The sequence below is a fragment of the Lactuca serriola genome, chromosome 2, assembly GCF_051521515.1.
Source record: "Lactuca serriola cultivar US96UC23 chromosome 2, Lser_US96UC23_V15, whole genome shotgun sequence".
Classification (NCBI taxonomy): Eukaryota; Viridiplantae; Streptophyta; class Magnoliopsida; order Asterales; family Asteraceae; genus Lactuca; species Lactuca serriola.
In genome coordinates this window covers 149,054,506-149,074,122 of record NC_136409.1, presented here as the reverse complement: position 1 = coordinate 149,074,122, position 19,617 = coordinate 149,054,506, and the positions used below count along the sequence as shown (strand labels likewise).

The 19,617-nt window shown below is 35.6% G+C and overlaps 2 protein-coding genes and 1 pseudogene across 2 annotated transcripts; 1 reads left to right on the top strand and 2 right to left on the bottom strand.

The window, feature by feature from the left end:
• The first annotated feature begins 618 nt into the window (after positions 1-618).
• On the top strand, positions 619-5,259 carry LOC145090492 (protein argonaute 4A-like). Its single transcript, XM_079028671.1, has 20 exons — positions 619-819; positions 931-1,136; positions 1,226-1,432; positions 1,524-1,660; positions 1,768-1,865; positions 1,959-2,056; positions 2,130-2,301; positions 2,384-2,500; positions 2,592-2,699; positions 2,797-2,859; positions 2,934-3,047; positions 3,145-3,310; positions 3,405-3,517; positions 3,620-3,757; positions 3,837-3,991; positions 4,077-4,318; positions 4,400-4,473; positions 4,558-4,652; positions 4,739-4,770; positions 4,878-5,259. The coding sequence occupies exons 1-20, from the start codon at positions 634-636 to the stop codon at positions 5,057-5,059; spliced, it is 2,703 nt and encodes a 900-aa protein (XP_078884797.1). The 5' UTR covers positions 619-633; the 3' UTR covers positions 5,060-5,259.
• Positions 5,260-6,001: 742 nt separating this feature from the next.
• LOC145089647 (secreted RxLR effector protein 161 pseudogene) lies at positions 6,002-6,370 on the bottom strand (annotated as a pseudogene).
• A 3,081-nt stretch (positions 6,371-9,451) lies between these two features.
• On the bottom strand, positions 9,452-9,967 carry LOC145089646 (uncharacterized). Its single transcript, XM_079028057.1, has one exon. The coding sequence runs from the start codon at positions 9,965-9,967 to the stop codon at positions 9,452-9,454; it is 516 nt and encodes a 171-aa protein (XP_078884183.1).
• Positions 9,968-19,617: the final 9,650 nt, after the last annotated feature.

Genomic DNA, 19,617 nt, shown 5'->3' with positions numbered 1-19,617 from the left:
ATTTGCTCTTTTTGTGTGGGTTTTGTGTTTATATTTACCTATACGTTCCATGTTTTTTTTATCGAACATGTATTATTCTATTAATAGGATTATCGAATCTGTGTGTTTAATGTTTATTTATATGCATACGTATATTCGATGTTTTTGCTCTTTTTTCTGCATTACATGTAGAAACCATTCTTTTTTTTATAATTTATTGAACTGTGTATGATGATTTTATTGATTGGATTCTTGGTTTTCTTTTTATAAGAATGCGAAGTGTGTATTACTGTATTTGTTTGTGTGATCGTATATAATTTATACATTATACGTATATAATGATTTACTTTCTATTCTGGGTATAGCTAAAGATCTTACGTGCTCCACTGTTTTCCTATGAATATATAGACTATTTACTTTTTTTGTTGAATTTCACTTTCTGTTCAAACAATATAACAGGGTTTCTTTTCTGGAAAAAAAAAATAAAGATGAAATCACATGGGTGTGTATTTTGTCACTTTGAACATATTTTTTAAAAATAATTGGTTGGTTTTTTAGGTTATGGAATTATTTTAGGTTTAACTATCTTTACCTTCAAGTGTAAATTCAATTCTTATTCTTACCAGTCTCTGTAAAGAAATATATCGAAATTAAATGAAGCACGAATTACCACCGCCTCCGCCTATTCCACCAAATTTTGTTCCGGCGAAAGTCAACGAGTCAAACCGCCGTCCAATGGCCAGGCGTGAATTGGGCACTAAAGGTCAAAGGATCCCTCTGTTGACCAACCATTTCAACGTGAAACTAAGCAGGACTAACGACCACTTTTATCAATATAGTGTATGTATCTCTTCAACTGTTTTCTACTATTTATATTCTACCATATATCGTAACATATGTATGATGTATTAATGTTTATTACCTTATAAATCACAAATATCTCTTATTCAGGTTGCGTTATTTTATGAAGATGGAAATCCAGTCGAGGCAAAAGGGATCGGAAGAAAAATACTAGATATGGTTCATAAAACCTACGAATCTGAAATGGGCGGGAAAGGATTTGCGTATGATGGTGAAAAGACTCTTTTTACCGTTGGTTCTTTACCTAGAACTAAGCTCGAGTTCAATGTTGTTTTGGAGAATGCTGCATCAAATAGGTAATAAATAAATAATGTTTGACTTTTCACTTTCGTTTTAAGAATCTTGTTTGCTAACAATTAACAAACACGTGGAATTGTTTGTATAGAACTATCCGAGGTGGAAGCCCAAGTGATGGAGAAACAAAGAGATCGAGGCGTGTGCCTCAGTCAAAGCAATTTAAGGTGACTATAAGTTATGCTACAAAGATCCCAATTCAAGCCATTGTTAATGCGCTTCAAGGTCATGATTCAGAGCAATTCCATGAAGCTGTTAGGGTTTTAGATGTTCTTCTTAGACAACACGCTGCGAAACAGTAAGTCATATACATATGAAAACAAGAAATTCTATTTATGATATATTCAATAACATTAATCATGGATTGTTTTTTGGTTATGTCTATACAGAGGTTGTCTTCTGGTTAAACAGTGTTACTTCCAGAATGACTCACGAAACTTTATAGGAATTGGAGGTGGTGTTGTGGGGTGTAGGGGTTTTCATTCTAGTTTTCGTGCCACTCAATCTGGTTTGAGTTTGAACATGGGTAAAAAAACACCAAACATTTCGTTTTTTTTTTTTTTTGTCTAATTTTAAAAATTGTAATGCTATGACTGATTATCAATCAACATTGATTTGATTAATCTTTTGTAGATGTATCGACTACAATGATTGTGAAGCCAGGGAAAGTTGTGGACTTTCTTTGTGAGAACCAAAATGTTCGTAACATTAGGGAGATTGATTGGGTGAAGGTAACAAGTTTGATTAATTTGTTTTTAAAATGTATTAATAGCTTTTATTGATTTTATATATCCTCTAATCTTGATTCTTTTTTTGGTGATTAGGCAAAAAGAATGCTCAAGAATTTGCGTGTCAAGACCTTCCCCTCTAATCGTGAGTACAAAATTATTGGGTTGAGCGAGAAAACATGCAGAGAACAAACGTAGGTTCTATTCGTTCATTTCATATAATTAATGCTTTCATTTTTTGAAATCTAATAATGATTAATTTTGTAGGTTTTCAATGAAACAAAAGAATCAAAGAGATGGAAATAGCCCAACTGAGACAATTGACATAACGGTGTTACAATACTACGCTGATCATCACGGAAGACGCCTTGAATACTCTGCTGATTATCCATGTCTTGATGTTGGCAAACCTAAGAGGCCAGTTTATATCCCACTTGAGGTAATAATATATATAAATATTTGTAGATTTTGTTAACAATATTAATCACCAAAATCCAATCTAAATCCTTTTTTTTTTATAGTTGTGTGAATTGATTTCCCTACAACGATACACCAAGGCTTTGTCTAATCTACAAAGAGCTTCACTTGTTGAGAAGTCACGACAAAAGCCTCGTGATCGAATGCAAGCATTGACTGGTGTAAGCTTCTATATCTTAATATCAATTATGAAAATAGAAAATATTAATTAAATGGTAATAAAAAAACATTTTGAATTATCATTTTGATCAGGCACTGAATCAAAGTAACTATGGTGCTGATCCTCTTATTAATGCCACTGGGATTACAATCACTACCACTTTCACACAAGTCGAGGGTCGAGTTTTGGAACCTCCAAAGGTACTTATTTATTTATTTATTTTTTAAAATTTTTATTATTTGTTGTACGATAATTTTCTCACTCGCGTCGCGTGTGTTTGTGTTGACTTTTTCACAGTTAAAATTCGGGAGAGGTGGGGACATGGTGCCACGTGGCGGTCGATGGAACTTCAACAACAAGGTCAAAATTATTCTTTTTGACAATTTTTTTCAAAACTTTTTCTCTTGATCTAACGATTAGTTGTTTGTCTTCAGACACTTATTGAGCCAAAAAGGATCACCAATTGGGTTGTAGTCAACTTTTCTGCACGATGTGACATGGATGCCCTTAAGAACAACCTCCGCATGTGTTGTCAAGCAAAAGGAATCGTGAGTTCTCCAACATAAATCATCTATTTGTAATATATCCACAAGTTAAAACTTATAAAAATCAAATAAAAATTACGGGCGATGATGATATTTACAGGAACTTGATCCACCACATGGTGTACTCGATGAGAACCCTCAGTTCAAACGTAGTCCTGCTCCTGTTCGTGTTGACAAAATGTTTGAAGCGATAAAAGAGAGACTTCGGGGCCCACCTTCTTTTATTCTATGCATCCTCCCTGAACGAAAGAATTCAGATATCTATGGTTTTTACTTTTTACCCTTTTCCTTCATCTTTTAGGGTTTACTTTGTTTGATTTAGACTGATTTTAATTTGTTAAAAAAACGGATATATAATAGGTCCATGGAAGCGAAAATGCCTTGTTGACCATGGGATTGTCACACAATGCATTGCCCCAACTAGGATCAACGACCAGTATGTCACAAACGTGCTTCTCAAGGTCAACGCAAAGGTCTGATTTTCAAACCAAACACACGATTCTACTTCAATTCCTTTCTTTTCTTAATATCCTGAAAAAACTCGAGTCAGTTTATTTATTTATTTATTTTTTCAGATGGGTGGAATAAACTCTTTGTTGTCAATGGAGTTTGCAAATGCTATACCATTGGTATCAAGGACTCCCACCATGATCTTTGGGATGGATGTCTCTCATGGGTCACCTGGACGTGCGGATGTTCCTTCAATTGCTGCTGTACGTAATAATTAATATTCTTTTTTTTTTCTTAATCTTATAAAAAAACGATTATGATTTCTTTAATATGTACATTTAGGTTGTAAGCTCAAGGAAATGGCCTCAAATTTCGCAATACAGAGCATCTGTTCGTGCACAATCAGCAAGAGTTGAGATGATTGATGCCTTGTTTAAGCCTGTTTCAAAGGTTGACAATGAAGGAAGGACGAAGCTTGAAGATGAAGGAATGATAAGGTTTAGTTAATCACAAACATTTCCAACGTTTTCAAAGCTTCCAGAATCTTTAGCGTTATAAAGCTTGATGTTTTTATGATTTCAGGGAGCTGTTGGTTGACTTCTATTTAAGCACTCCTCAGCTGAAGCCCCAGAACATAATTATATTTAGGGATGGTGTAAGTGAATCCCAATTTAATCAAGTGCTTAATATCGAGCTTAATCAAATCATTGAAGCGTGTAAGTTCATGGATGAACAATGGGATCCAAAGTTTTTGTTTATCGTGGCACAAAAGACTCATCACACAAAATTCTTCCAAGCCAATTCAGAAGCTAACGTTCCTCCAGGTTTCCGATTTTGAAATTGTTTTGATTTGGATTAACAAAAACGAACAAAAATTGAATCTTTTTTGTGTTCTTGTGTTACAGGAACAGTTGTTGATAATAAAGTCTGCCATCCAAAGAGCAACGACTTCTACTTATGCGCACAAAATGGACCAATTGTGAGTATTATGAATGGTTTTGTAAGAGATACGATTGTGATTTATTTATTTATTTTTTTGAGTTGATTATATTTGGTTTTTTAGGGAACTACACGACCTACTCATTACCATGTGTTTCTTGATGAGATTGGGTTTTCTGCTGATGAGTTACAAGAGCTTGTTCATTCGTTATCCTATGTGTAAGTTGATGAAAACTTAATTTTTCTAAAATATTAGGTCAAAATTAATAAATTAGTGATTGATTTGGGGATTTTGGGTTATGTAGGTACCAAAGGAGTACAACTGCTATATCTGTAGGTAAGAATAATGTATATAGGATGTGATAATTATATAATGAATTTGTTGCATGTATTTAAAGTAAACATGAAGAGAATCTAATGATGTGAAAATGTTTACATATACAGTTGCTCCGATCTGCTACGCTCATTTGGCGGCAGGACAGGTGGCGCAATTTGTTAAGTTTGATGACATGTCGGACACCACATCTAGTCATAGTGGCGGTGGTGGCGGTGGTGGTGGTGCAGGTGGGTTCACTCAATTGCCCAAGCTTCATAAAAACGTATGGAGTTCTATGTTCTTCTGCTGAACACAATGGTGATGACTGATTTAGGAGATTTGATGAACAGATGAATTCTTGAAGTTAGTTTAGTTTAACTATGTTAGCTGGATGCTGATTTTCATTTAGAATGTTGGAACTAATTATATGCTAAATATTGAAGATAAAGTAAGTGCTTAAGCTAGATGAGTTATATAAAGTTGTAAGAATTGTTGAACACGGCTCTTTATATGGGAAACAATAATACTTTTATTAAGACACTTAAGAAGAACTTACACTTTGTGAGACTACTACACCCTTTGCTTTCTTTGAGGCTTTTTTGAATGGTTTGGAGCAAATGAGCTCCATACCTATTTATAGGCCTCTTAGGAAGGTTCTAGATACTAGCATACACTTACTACATACTAGATAACTCTAGAGCTATCTAACATACTCTACATGCTTCCATATGTTTCTAGAACGTTCTACTGGAGAGGTCTAGGTTGCTCCAGTGTCTTCTAGAATGATCCATAACCTTCCAGGGTCTTCCATGTCGTTCTAGAGTATTCTAAACTCTTCTGGTATATTCCATAGTCTTCCATAATGTTCTAGAATCTTCTAGAGCATTCTAGAACAAGCTAAAGTCTTCTAGATAATATTTGTTCTATTGGGCTAGTGATGATCTTTAACACTTCCCCTCAGCACTAACCCTCATTCTTCGTACCATGTTAAGCTGACATCGAAAACCTTCATATTTTCCAGTACTCATCCCTTTGGTGAACAAGTCTGCTATTTGGTCATCGGTCTTGATCTGTCGCATCTCAATTTCTTACGTCTGATAAAGTGATAATTCATTTCCACATGCTTTGTTCTAGCATGAAATACTAGATTTTCTGCCAGCCGAAATGCATATTGGTTGTCGCAGTGAAGTGATATTGCATAATCAACTTTTTGATGTAAGTCCTCCATTAGGAGTATCAACCATGTACTTTCTTAAGCTGCTATGGCCGCTGCTTTGTACTCCGCTTCCGTGGTTGACAATGATATTGTTGGTTGTCTTTTACTGCACCATGATATTGGTCCCGAACCGAGCTTGAACACATACCCAGTGGTTGATCTTCGGATATCATGGTCTCCTGCATAGTCAGCATCACAATATCCAACCAACTTGCAGTCTTCTTCTCTTTTATACAAGAGACCATAGTCAATTGTATCTTTAATATATCTCAATATTCGTTGGGCCGCATCCAAATGAGGTTTCTTCAGACTTTGCATGTATCGACTCATAACTCCAACTGCATAAGCGATGTCAGGCCGAGATAAAGTTAGGTAGATTAGGCTACCCACTAGTTCTCGATACATTGTTCCATCGCCCAACTATTTTCCTTCATGAGCACATATCTTGGAATTTGGCTCTATTGGTGTTGATACTGGCTTACACTCCGACATGCCAAACTTTTGAAGTATATCTCTTGTATACTTTTGTTGGCAGAGGAATAATCCTTCCTTTGTGCGATCAACTTCTAGACCCAAGAAGTCTTTAAGCTCCCCCAACTCTTTCATTTAGAATAACACCGATAGATTTTCTCTTGTTTGATGGATTTCTCTATCGTCATCCCCGGTAATGATCAAATCATCCACATAAACCAACACAACTGCCAACTTCCCTTCTTTTTCTTTGACGAACAGGCTTGAGTCTGCATATGCAACTGAATAACCACTTCAGGTAAGAAATTCAACAATCTTACCATACCAGGCTCTTGGTGCCTTCTTCAATCCGTAAAGAGCTTTTCTCAGCTTGCACACATGATTGGGATTAACTACATCCTCAAATCCTATTGGTTGGTTCATGTAGATCTCTCGGTCTAATTCTCCATGCAAGAAAGTATTCTTCACATCCATCTGCCATAATTTCCAGTCTTTACTAGCTGCAAGAGCTAGCAGCACCCGTATAGTAGTTAACTTCGCCACTGGACTAAATGTTTCATCATAGTCCAATCCATATTGTTGTGAAAACCCTCGAGCCACCAAACGAGCCTTGTATCTTTCAATTGATCCATCTGGTCGACGCTTTATTTTATAAACCCACTTGCAGGAAATAGGTTTTATATCTCATGGTCTTGGTACTAGTTCCCAAGTTTGATTCTGCTCTAAGGCTATAACTTCTTCTTCCATTGCCTTCTGCCACACTTTTTTCTTAGATGCTTCTTCATATGTCTCTGGATCTTTAACACCGTCTTCTAAAATGGCTGAATTAGCATACTTAGGATTTGGCTTTTGGATTCTTTCCGTCCTTCAAAGTTGTGGAGTAGGGGTGCAAACGAGCCGAGCCGAGCCCGAGCCTGGCCAGGCTCAGCTCAGGCTCGTTTAAGTTATATGAGGCTCGAGCTCGATATCGGCTCGATTTGAGCTTTCTTGTACTGAGCTCAGATCGAGCTCGTAAAGAATTATCCAAGCTCAGCTTGGGCTCGGGCTCGACTCGTTTTTTATCTGACGTGCCTAAATAAGCTTAAGTTCGGCTCGAGCTCGTTAAGGAGCTCGTTTACTAATACCCTAAATCTATAATTCCTCTAATATATTTTTATTTTAATATATATAAATAATAATAAATTATATTATATAAAGGCTCGTTTAGGCTCGCGAGCCTAATCGAGCTTAATGACATAGGCTCGAGCTCGAGCTCGTTTAATAAACGAGCTTAATATTAAGCTCGAACTCGGCTCGGGCTTGTTTAAAATCGATTTCGAGTCGAGCTTTTAACGATCCGATCCCGAGTAGCTCGCGGGTAGCTTGGCTCGTTTGCACCCCTATTGTGGAGGCAGCGTCTCCCTTTCATCAACGTTACTTGTTTGAGTTACTTCTTGCTCAGTGACATCAGTGTCACTTGGATCTTCAGGTGTATCAACACTTGACCAAATATGCGCAGTTTGCTCCCCCATCTTTTGTTTTAAAATTTCTTCAATATTTTCCGAGTCTGGTAATACTTTCTTCTCTGAGGACCACCATGAAAATGCTTCATCGAACACTACATCTCTTGAAGTGTAGCATCTTCCACTTGTTGGATCACAACATCTCCACCCTTTTCTTTGATTGTCATATCCAACAAATATACACCTGACTACTTTCTTGTCAAACTTGCTACGTAAATGGCTAGGCACAAATACGTAGCAGACGCAGCCAAATACTCGGAAGTATTTTTATGGTGGTCCTCAGAGAATGTTTCAGATTTTTCACTTCTCCTTCGATCGTTGTCTTGAATTCTAGAAACTTTGAGAATGTTTCAGATTTTTCTTTCATGAAGAAAACCCACACATATCTCGAATAATCATCAATGAACGTCACCATGTACTGCATCCCGCTAACTGATGTCTGCTTGACTGGACCGAACACATCCGAGTGGATTAACTCTAGTGGCTTCTTTGCTCTAAAATTTGACTCCTTATATGGTAATTGATGCGCTTTACCGTACTGGCATCCAGCACAAACAACATCCATTTTGACTTCAAGTTGAGGGAAGCCTTTAAGCATGGATTTCTCCATTATTACCTTTAAATTGTGATAACCAACATGTCCCAGCCGTGCATGCCATAGATCTGCTGTCTCATTCTTGCGAGTCTTGTCTACATAGGCAGACTCTGCGGAGAGTACATAGACGGACTCCACTCTCCGTCCTTCCATTGTTGGTTTTTCTAAGATTTTAAGATCTCGATAGACCTTCACATCTTGTGGGCTAAACAAGACGTAGTTGCCTGACGATGTTAGTTGCGATACCGACAACAAGTTCTTCTTCATACCTGGCATGTGATAGACATTATGTAGTGACACCATGTCGGATTTATTACCAGGCATGATTGTCGTTTTTCCAACCTGAGCAATTGGAAGTCATGCCTTGTTGGCTGTAAGTACCATGCGACTCCCTTTGTATTCCTTCATGTCTTGTAGTTTGTTCTGATCGCCAGTCATGTGAAGGGAGCATCTTGAATCAATGATCCAGTCATTCTCATAGTTGACACGCTCTCTCGTCATTGCCATGAGTGCCAACTCATTTTCTTCTATGGCACATAATGCCTCAGCATCCCATTCATCCTTTATTACCTTTTTCGAAGTTACAACATTGCTTTCCACATACTTTTTCTTTGACCAACAATCCTTGGACATATGGCCCCACTTTCCATAATTTTTGCAGTTTCCTTCAAACCTCCTTCCTCCAGAACTCTTATTGTCAGTCTTTTGAGATCTCCAAGGTTGTAAGGTTCCTTGCTGACTCTTCCCTTTGTCAGCATTTTTATATCCTTCTTTGGAAGGTAGCTTGCAATTCCTCCGACTTTTACTTGTGTAGAGTGCTTCTTCTTCACTCTTCAACATGAAGCCTCCCATTTGTTTAGCCATAGCTTCTTGGCTGGCTAACAAATTCTCAAACTCTACAAGTGATGGTTGAACGGGTCATCCTTGTAGAGCAGTAATGAAGCTTTTATATTCTGGCCTCAGTCCATGGATGATGATCCCTTTCATTCGAGCTTCTGCAATGACGGATTGCGGATCTAGTTTAATAATCTCCCGACATATCGACTTGACATTATGGAAATATTGAGCAATCGTCATGTCACGTTGTGAGATTGATAGTAGCTCGTTCTCCAAAATTTGTAGTCTCATATCATTCTTCTTTGAGAAAAGCGTCACAAACGTGTCCCAAGCTTCTTTCGGTGTGTTCTCGTCGGGAATATCCTCTAACATCTCTTCTTCGATTGTGGTCTTCAAGGCAAACATTGCTTTGCCTGCTTTGATTTTGCATTTGCGCAAAGCACCATTAACATCTTCTTCTGATGGCATAGTTTCGCTTCCAGCAACGACCTCCCATAGATCTTGTCCTTGTAAGTAGGACTTCATACATGTTTCCCATGTTTTGTAGTTGTTGTTGTTGAGTTTCTTGATTCCTCCGACAACTTGGAGATCACCCATCGTGTTGGCAGTACCTCGGTAATACCAAACAAGCTAGTTTCAGCACTAAACTTGCAGAGTCACAGACTACTCACGATACAAAGAGAATCACTCGTTCCCACTATCAAGAAACCTCGCTCTGATACCAGATTGTTGAACACGACTCTTTATATGGGAAACAACAATACTTTTATTAAGACACTTAAGAATAACTTACACTTTGTGAAACTACTACACACTTTGCTTTCTTTGAGGCTTTCTTGGATGGTTTAGAGTAAATGAGCTCCATACCTATTTATAGGCCTCTTAGGAAGGTTCTAGACACTAGCATACACTTACTACATACTAGATAACTCTAGAACTATCTAGCATACTCTACATGCTTCCATATGTTTCTAGAACATTCTACCATGTTCTGGAGAGGTCTAGGTTGATCCAGTGTCTTCTAGAATGATCCATAACCTTCCATGGTCTTCCATGCCATTCTAGAGTATTCTAGACTCTTCCGGTATATTCTAGAGTCTTCCATAGTCTTCCATAATGTTCTAGAATCTTCTAGATCATTCTAGAACAAGCTAAAGTCTTCTAGATAATATTTGTTCTATTAGGCTAGTTATGATCTTTAACAAGAAACACAAAAAAATAAACTGGACACAAGGATACAACTAATATTCTTCTAAATGAAAGAAAAGGTTACATGTGGATAGCTACAAAGCTCGAAGAAACAATTTTTAAATAGCCAAAAAATTATAATATTAAATTGCTAAAGTACACTAGACCTAAGCATATTATCATTATTTAAATATATGTAGACATCTTTAGAACACATTGAGGATTGTTCAGTGTGTAGGTCAACAAGATTTGCAGAACATGGGTTGAGCATTATTTTAATCAAAAGAAGCTATCTAACATTGATATCCAACATTTTTATCTCGAATGCTATCTAACTATCATACCTAGCTATTAAGCCGGTTTGAATATCACGTTCTCCCCTTTAAACAAAAGTGTCGACGTTTTGGTAAAAGTGTTAGCTCATTGATTCTTTAAATTAACATATTTGACTAAAATTTGTCCATTTTTAACACACTATTGTATGCTCAATGTCAATGTGTTTACTTCGACCATGAAACACAAAATTCTTCATGAAGGCAATTCCCGACTTATAATCGACATAAAAAAGTGATAGGTATGATGCGACATCATGTAAGCGCTCTCACAAGATTCCCAAGCCAAATGGCTTGACATGTCGTTGTCGTGGTTGCAATGAACTACGTTCCACACATGGACAAAACAGTCTTTTGAGATTTTCATGCGACTACGTTACTTCTAAAATAAAAAATTATATCACTTGTATTCTTGCCACTAACCGTGTCACCTCCAGATTACCATCAGAAAATCCAACTAGGTCTTCTTTTTTATGACCATTTTCATAGTTAAGTTCATTGATTCCTTCCTCGATCAAAATCTCTCTAACTCGGGCCTACTCGGTCAACAAAGTTAAACTCGACCTACTCGGTCAAAGGATCAAAATTATCATAAAAAGAGAAAAAAAAAATAAAGAATTTCAAAATTAATATGTATAATACACTTAATGATTTAGTATTTAACACACATGTATCTAATTTTGTTATATGTTTCAATCAAATTATGATTTTAACTTAGGGATATATACAGTAAAGTCCCAATATTTTCATCGATTTGACAAGAAAGTCCTAAACTTTATTTTTTTGACAGTAAAGTCCAAATTACCGGCAGTTTTTGACACTTTTACCCTTTTTCCCCGGTTAGCCGGTAATTAGGATTTTTTTGTCAACAAAATAAAGTTTAGGACTTTCTTGTCAAATCGTCAATTAGGACTTTACTGTCAAAAAAATAAACTTTAGGACTTTTTTGTCAAATCGTTCAAAATATTGGGACTTTAGTGAATATATAATTTTTTTGTTAGAAATTTAATGGTATGATACTCTTTAAGCATAAGAGTTATTGAAACATTCTCTAATCAGCTAGATCCTATTGAAATCCTTTACGTTTGCTTCTTGTTAAATCGTTTTTTTAATCTCAACAAACCGACATTGAAAAAAATTGAGATAATCAAGAAAGAAAGAAAGAACCAGGGTTGTGTTGGTTTTTTACAGTCTCAAAAATGGAGAAATAAGAAACCGAAAAAAATAAAGCTAGGGCAATTTCGTTTTTTTAGGTTTCTAATTTCTCCATTTTTGAGACTGCAAAAAGCTAACACAACCCTGGTTCTTTCTTTCTTTCTTGATTATCTCAATTTTTTTCAATGTCGGTTCGTTGAGATTAAAAAAACGATTTAACAAGAAGCAAACGTAAAGGATTTCAATAGGATCTAGCTAATTAGAGAAGGTTTCAATAACTCTTATGCTTAAAAAGTATCATACCATTAAATTTCTAACAAAAAAAATTATATATTCACTAAAGTCCCAATATTTTGAACGATTTGACAAAAAAGTCCTAAAGTTTATTTTTTTGACAGTAAAGTCCTAATTGACGATTTTACAAGAAAGTCCTAAACTTTATTTTGTTGACAAAAAAGTTCTAATTACCGGCTAACCGGGGAAAAAGGGTAAAAGTGTCAAAAACTGCCGGTAATTTGGACTTTACTGTCAAAAAAATAACGTTTAGGACTTTCTTGTCAAATCGATGAAAATATTAGGACTTTATGATTTTGACATATATATTTTTTCTAAAAATATTTCTACATGAATTACCAAATCCGAGTACTTCCCGAGTAATCACGAGTACTCACTACTCGGCAGTCGAACGAGCAGACACCGAGTAGCGAGTTCTACAACCTTGGTTTTACTATTTGAAAGTGAAAACTAATCGGTTCCTCCACAATACAACTCGTAATACCAACCGCAAATGACACGTCTGACGAGTGTGTATGAGGTCCTAAAAATGTTTAGCTTGTACTAGTTGTCCAAAACTTGTAAATTTTTTGTGGTTTTAGTACCTACCATCCTTGAAAATTCTATTATACTCTTAATTATTTTTTTATATTTTTAATTATTTTAATATTTCATAATTAAAAAATATAAAAGAAAATCCCTTTCTTCTACTGGTTCTCCTTCTTCTTCATCTGTTACTTCTAGAAAAAACACTTTTAATGACAGACAATGCCTATCGTAATGCCTAAAGATGACAACAAATGTTGTTATTGAAAGCCATGTCATACATCAAGATGACATACATTTTTTCTCTGTCATAAATTTACGAAAGATATTTATGACTTACAATTAAGACTAAGGGTGTTCATGGATGGTTAACCAAGCCGAAAACTTATTTCGGAAAGTGTAACGCCTGTGTTTCCGGGCTTGCCATTTTTAGCAATGTAATACTCTAGGTTAACCTTTGTAACCCGTTTTGAAATAATAAGAATGTATTATTTGAGTATTATGTGTTTTGTGCTTAATTGCTTAATTATCTGGTCTGATTAATTAAGAATAAAAATAAGCGTCAAAATTTAAGTGTAAAATGAACTTAATATATTTGGTTAATGTTGTAGTAGTTGAAACGAGGTTTCCGAATATATATAGAACGCCCAAATCTGATTTCGTATGAGGAAGTTATGATTTATCGAAGTTTCGACTTAGCGGTATGCAGCCTGAAATACTCGATTTGAGATCGAGCGGTTTTTAGCCGAAGCATTCTAAACGAGGATCGAAGGTCTCGTTGTTGGTATCGAAGCGATAAAAATTTAGGCGAGAACGGACGTCAAATGAAGAAGTTATGAATTTATAACGAAGTTTTTCTGTCGCGGCCTATTAAAAATAAATAATAAAAATAAAATCAAAATTAGCCGACGGAGTCTAAACGAAAGTTGTAGAGCGTAGTCTCACCTTCGCGTGGATATAAAGAACGTCGAAAACGGAGTTCGTATGAAGAAGATATGAATTTCCGAAGTTTGATAAATAAATTGTATTTATTTTTAATTGAAAAATCCGGCATTATCCGAAGGGGGAGTCACCAGTCCGATCCGACGTACGCCCCGCGTACTCCGAAGAGTGTCGACACTTCGGATGACGCATGCAGTGACGATTTCGGAGGCCAGTACGCCCCGCGTACGCCTGTACGCCCCGCATACTCCAAGGCTCCAGCCTCCTATAAAAGGAATCCGAAGGCAGCCGAGTCTTTTGCCAATTTCTTCTCTTCTCTCTCCCGTTTTGCATCGTTTTGTGTGCCAGAAATACCCCGAAGCCCCGGTATTATTCTCGAGCCTCGAGGCAAGTCCCGAGATCCCGAAGATCCCGAGAAGTGCGGTTCCCAAGCCGAAGCTCTGCCCGCGAGAAGTTCGATTTTTGTGGAGATCTTCCAGATCTGTTGTGGATTACTACTTCTGCAAGTCGTAGTGCTGTCTGATCATCTTCTGATCAAGTGAGTGTATACTACCTTTCATAAACACGATAATAATACAAGTACGGTTTTAGTGTATTAAGTAAATTGTGGTTTATATGTGTGAGGGTGCAGTTACTTTCTTCTAGCAAGTAACTATGAAGTATTTTATGCGATATACTTGTTATGTGTATATTTTGTGATTGTATGCGTGAATGGATATTCGCTTTATTCCATCTCATAGATCTGAATTGCTTTCTATGAAATACGTGTTACGTGGGTATGCCTCATCTGTTATGTAGAATATATATTGAATGAAAATGATATACAGGTTTCAAACTATGTATGAAAATATATATTTTATCTACTAATATGTTGGGTAGAACATGGGTAGATAGTTGGTGTGTAATAAACAGATGAGATGCCTCGATGTTGTTGTTGTTGTTGATCTAGTTATTCAGCGGAGTATGGATAACGACCACGGACTCTTTCTAGACAGTCCAGTGGAACGCTAGCAGGTTCATAACCTGTAGGTGTTGTGAACGATGTGTTCACCGGTGTACTCTATCTCCCTCATGGTTGCCTTTAGGATATCTATTGTTGAGGAAACCCCTTCGCAGTGATGTCCGTCCCGATGAAAATCCTAGATTAGGTCCCTTGAGATAGATGTTATTTTAGGGACGTAAAGTGAGGATAACGGGAATGGGTAATCGGGATAGTGATTGGTTGGTGAAAATTAAATATAACTTATTTATTGTGGGTTGAAAACCCTATATGCTCACCAGGCTCCCAAGCCTGACTCACTCAGTTTTATTTGTATTACAGGTAGTGGCGCGAGGGCATAAGATGGTTGAATCATCAAGTTGTTTTGTTTACAAGTCTGTATATGTATATATTTGTTGAATGACTTGTAATGCTATCGTTTATGCTTTATGGTCTGTATCGGAACATGACATCCCGAGTTTTGATTATATAATGAAAATGCATCTCTTGATGAAATGCTTTGATAAATATTATTTTATCATGTTTTGTTTTGGGAACAAATTCTGCAACTCTTTCAAATCAAAAGGATTTACTCTGAAATTATTTAAAAGCATAAATGAAAATCGGTCTTTTCTGGCCGAGATTTTGGGGATGTCACAGAAAGCTAACCAATATTATCGGTTCGTTCATTTCTTGAACCTAAACCTAAACCGAAAAATAAGGTTAACCGGTATTTGGTTAACCGATTTTTTCGGTTCGGTTATCCGATTAACCAATTAATCGTTACTAATGTAAAAAAATATGTTAAGATTATCAAACCACATAACAAATTTCCTAAAAAAGAACGAATGACAATGAATGATCCATATACTTCGTTTAATTATATTGTTGCTTCTATTAATAATGAAATTATGATGAATTATCAAATATCCATGGAATATGGAAAATAATATCGAGTAATATAAAAATGTATTTTTTTTTAATTAATAAATAAAAGATAGTCAAATATTTATTTATTTATGTGAAATGCAAAAGATAGTCAAATATCACAATTATTATTTGTAATTGGAAATTTCTAACAAATAATTTGATATTAACTTAAACAACTAAATATAAACAATATTTTAAAAAATAGAAAATAAAATTTCAGTTTTTCGGTTAACCATCCATAACAAAAAAAACATGAACCATAATCGAACCGAAAAACCAAAGATTTTACCGGTTCAGTTAACCAAACCGAAAAATTCAAAAATATTGATTTTGTTAAAGCTAGTTTGTCATCACATGGTTACAGGTTAATCAACTCCAAATTGAACAAGGGCAATCAAGGTTTTCTTAATTTGTAATTCAATAAAAAAAAATATAGGTTCACTTGACTATAACCAATGTATGCTCTTTAAAATAAGTTACAAAACAATTATTTAGCTAAATCCTAACACTTATCCTGTGAAAATCAGTTAAATCTATCTTCTAAGTTTGGAAAAGTTTGACAAAATTGAAATGGAATACAATGACATACTGATAAATACAAACATATAGATATATAATAACATAAAGTTTAGGTCGTTTTAACCAGTTGAGCTTAGTGAATTACACAACCACACTTCAAAAAGATTAGTTGTAGGAGATGAGAGATCCTTAAATAACATCGAGTTACAAATCCAAAAGCTGGAAATAAACTACGCCTAAGGCTTATTAGGCTGCGTTCATTCACATATAGTTTGGATCAAATAAATCAGAATTTGGGTGATTCAATTCAAATGAATCCACGGAATAAAGATATAGATACCGATTAAAACCTATAGTGGATAAAACAACCATGAAAAAGAAAGAGAAAAAGAGAAAAGGGAAAATGACACATATAACCTACGAACTATTTAGGATTTACCCTTTTAATCTGTAAAAAAAATTATAGCTTTATGAGGGAACTAAGTTATGGGTAACATGTTCTTTTAGGCTATTTACTTGTTTTAGCCGGTTTGGATAATAGATAAATCAAACTTGGGCCCTACCTCTCTCTCATCTTAGCACTACTGTTGGTCATTACTGGTCGATTAAAAAATCTTTTATGTAAGTAAAACATTAATGCACCAAACTAAAAACAAAATCCCTTCGAAAATCACAACATCACAAATCAACAACCTTTGGCTACATTCTATAAACCTACCTCACTCAAATTTGTTTTACAATTTCTTTAAAATGTTTGTTGAAGTTTGATCGATAGCTTCCTCATTACCAATGTGAAAACCCAAACGATCCTAACTTTGGGTTTTTGCTTTTACATTTCAAATGCTTGATCGCCACAGTCAGAAATCCTTGTTTGTATTCCCCTTTCCTCCAAATCGAATGTTGTTATAGGTTAATAATTTTGAATTTTTGGAAGTTTTAGCGAACTGTGACCATTTCTTGAGGTTATGGTGAGGTGGCGATTGATTAAGATTGTTAAAAGCTGATTTACATGAAGAACAAAGCTTCGATGATATTGTACAAGGCTGCCATGGTGTCTTTCATGATCAATCTGTATTTTCACCATCGTTTCTAAGATCTTGACTTTAGTCCAATAAACATGAGCCTTCAAGCAACAATTCATCATTATTGTTCCTTGTATAAGATGTTATGAGTTTTTTTTTGGGTTACTGTGTGCAATTTTCGGTGATATGTCATACTCTAAAATAAGTTTGCAAATCCAACCATTCTCTGACTCTTTCTACTCTGCATCTTTATATCGTTTTTTATCAAACTAGACGTGTTCACAAATTTCAATCGATGGGATTAATGGAACCATTGAAACATGAGCGAAGTTCAAATTATTAAAATACCTTATAGTCGATAGCTCATAAATCAATTTTTGATAAATTGAGTACCATTACAGGAACCCACTAATCTCTCATTTTCCTCAAAACGTCCCAATCTATCTAGCAGTCTCGCTTGGCATCCCAATCTGGTGAAGACGGTGGTCCAAACGACAGTGAATTAGATGGAAGACATCGGTGATTAAAGGAGTCTCTGGAAAGAGAAGGTCTAACCAGAAGGAAGAATTGGAGTCTATCATCGTCACAACCTTAATCACCAGCTTAGATTTGTTGCCTTCATCTTCAACCTTCATCATTGCCAAAGAATATTCAAGCATATTATGGTTGCAATCAAGGTCAAATCTATAGGAGGAACATATATACAGAGCTTTAGAGAGGAAAAAGATTAGAAATTTAGGTGGTTGATTGGTGCATGATAGTTGTTTGTTGATAGCGTGGTTTACTGGTTTATGAAGGTGAAGGATGAAGATGATCTAGTGTTAGCGTACTGCGAGATATATATATATATATATATATATAGAGAGAGAGAGAGAGAGAAAGAATTGTGGGCCCCTCTTATTATTTTTAATTATTAAAATGTAAAATTACGATGAGGTGTCATAAAGGGTAACCGGGTTACCCCTTCGTTTTCTCAAAAATGATGTTTTAGATCCAACACAACCAACTTTGTTTCCTTAAAAGACGCACAAATAACATTATGGACTGAATGAATCAACCCTAAAAAGTTTGTGGGTTATATATGTCATTTTCCTAAGAGAAAAAGACAAAGCAAAAAAATCCAAGTATAAAAACAATTACTTAACCATGATAAACCCTAAATTGAAAAGACAAAGCAAAAAAATATACATAGGGCACATAAAGAAGAGTAAATTACACAAATGGTCCCTATGGTTTGGGGTAATTTGCACGTTTGATCCCTAAATTATTTTTTTAACTCGGAAGGTCCTTACTTTTTGATTTTGTTACGCGCTTGGTCCCTACTATTTGCTTTTGTTACACGTTTGGTCATGTCTTACCTAAAAAGAATATTATTTAAATAGAGAAAAATGATGGAGTATGTAAGGTAAGGTGAGGGGTGGTGTTGGGGGTGTGTTTATTTAAATCAATTAAAAAATCAATGGCAAAATAGTCTTTTTAGGTAAGACAGGGACCAAGTGTGTAACAAAAACAAACAGTAAGGACCTTCCGAGTTAAAAAAATAATTTATGGACCAAACACACAAATTACCTTAAACCATATTTACTCCATAAAGAAACATAGGAGATTGGTAAATCTTACCTGACTTTGGGGTTTGATGGTGATCGAGAAATCCTTGCGGTGAAAAAAGAGGTTAAAAATGATGAAGAAGAGTCATGTAAAAATGTGGCAGCGTACAAAGCCTTTAAGAAATAGTTGGCCTAATAAAAAAACAAATTATTAAAAAAAATAATAATAAATTACTCTTCACACTTATGTTTTTGTTAAGTATATATAATGGGAAAAAGACGCTTATAGGCATTTTTTTAGGGTGTTTCAAAATTTTGTCACAAAAACTCGGAATTTTAGCTATAGACATGCACTCCACAGAGCACCCTCTACGGTCTCCGCGGAACGACGAAATCTCCACGGAACAAAGAATTTTGTACGATATGAGAGTGACCTATGAATCTCCGCAGAGATACGTCAACGGAGTGATTGCTTCGAGGTTCATTAAACCCTCCGCAAAGGTTGTGACGAGGGCTCCACAGAGGCGTTAACCTCTCTGTGGAATGGGCCGTTAGAAGCGTATTAGCGACGATTTTTTGTGATATAAAGGATTATGTTTTTTAATGATCTATTTTCAAAAATCCATCAGTTTTAGGGTTGAAAATTTGTTCAAAGAAAATATGAGTTTTGTTATTTTATGTACGGGGGTTTTTGGCAGTTGAGTAATGGAATTGACACCTACGTTAGACCAAAGTTTAACAACTTAGGTTTATTGTTTCCGCCTAATTTTGACCGTCGAATATTGTTTGATTTGGTTAAAATTAAGGCTAATAC

Excerpts from the sequence above, each read along its gene's own strand:
- LOC145090492 (XM_079028671.1), top strand. The coding sequence starts at position 634 with ATGAAGCACGAATTACCACCGCCTCCGCCTATTCCACCAAATTTTGTT. Across the intron at positions 3,048-3,144 it reads GTTGTCAAGCAAAAGGAATC|GAACTTGATCCACCACATGG; the intron begins GTGAGTTCTCCA and ends TGATATTTACAG. Across the intron at positions 3,311-3,404 it reads AAAGAATTCAGATATCTATG|GTCCATGGAAGCGAAAATGC; the intron begins GTTTTTACTTTT and ends GATATATAATAG.
- LOC145089646 (XM_079028057.1), bottom strand. The coding sequence starts at position 9,967 with ATGGGTGATCTCCAAGTTGTCGGAGGAATCAAGAAACTCAACAACAAC.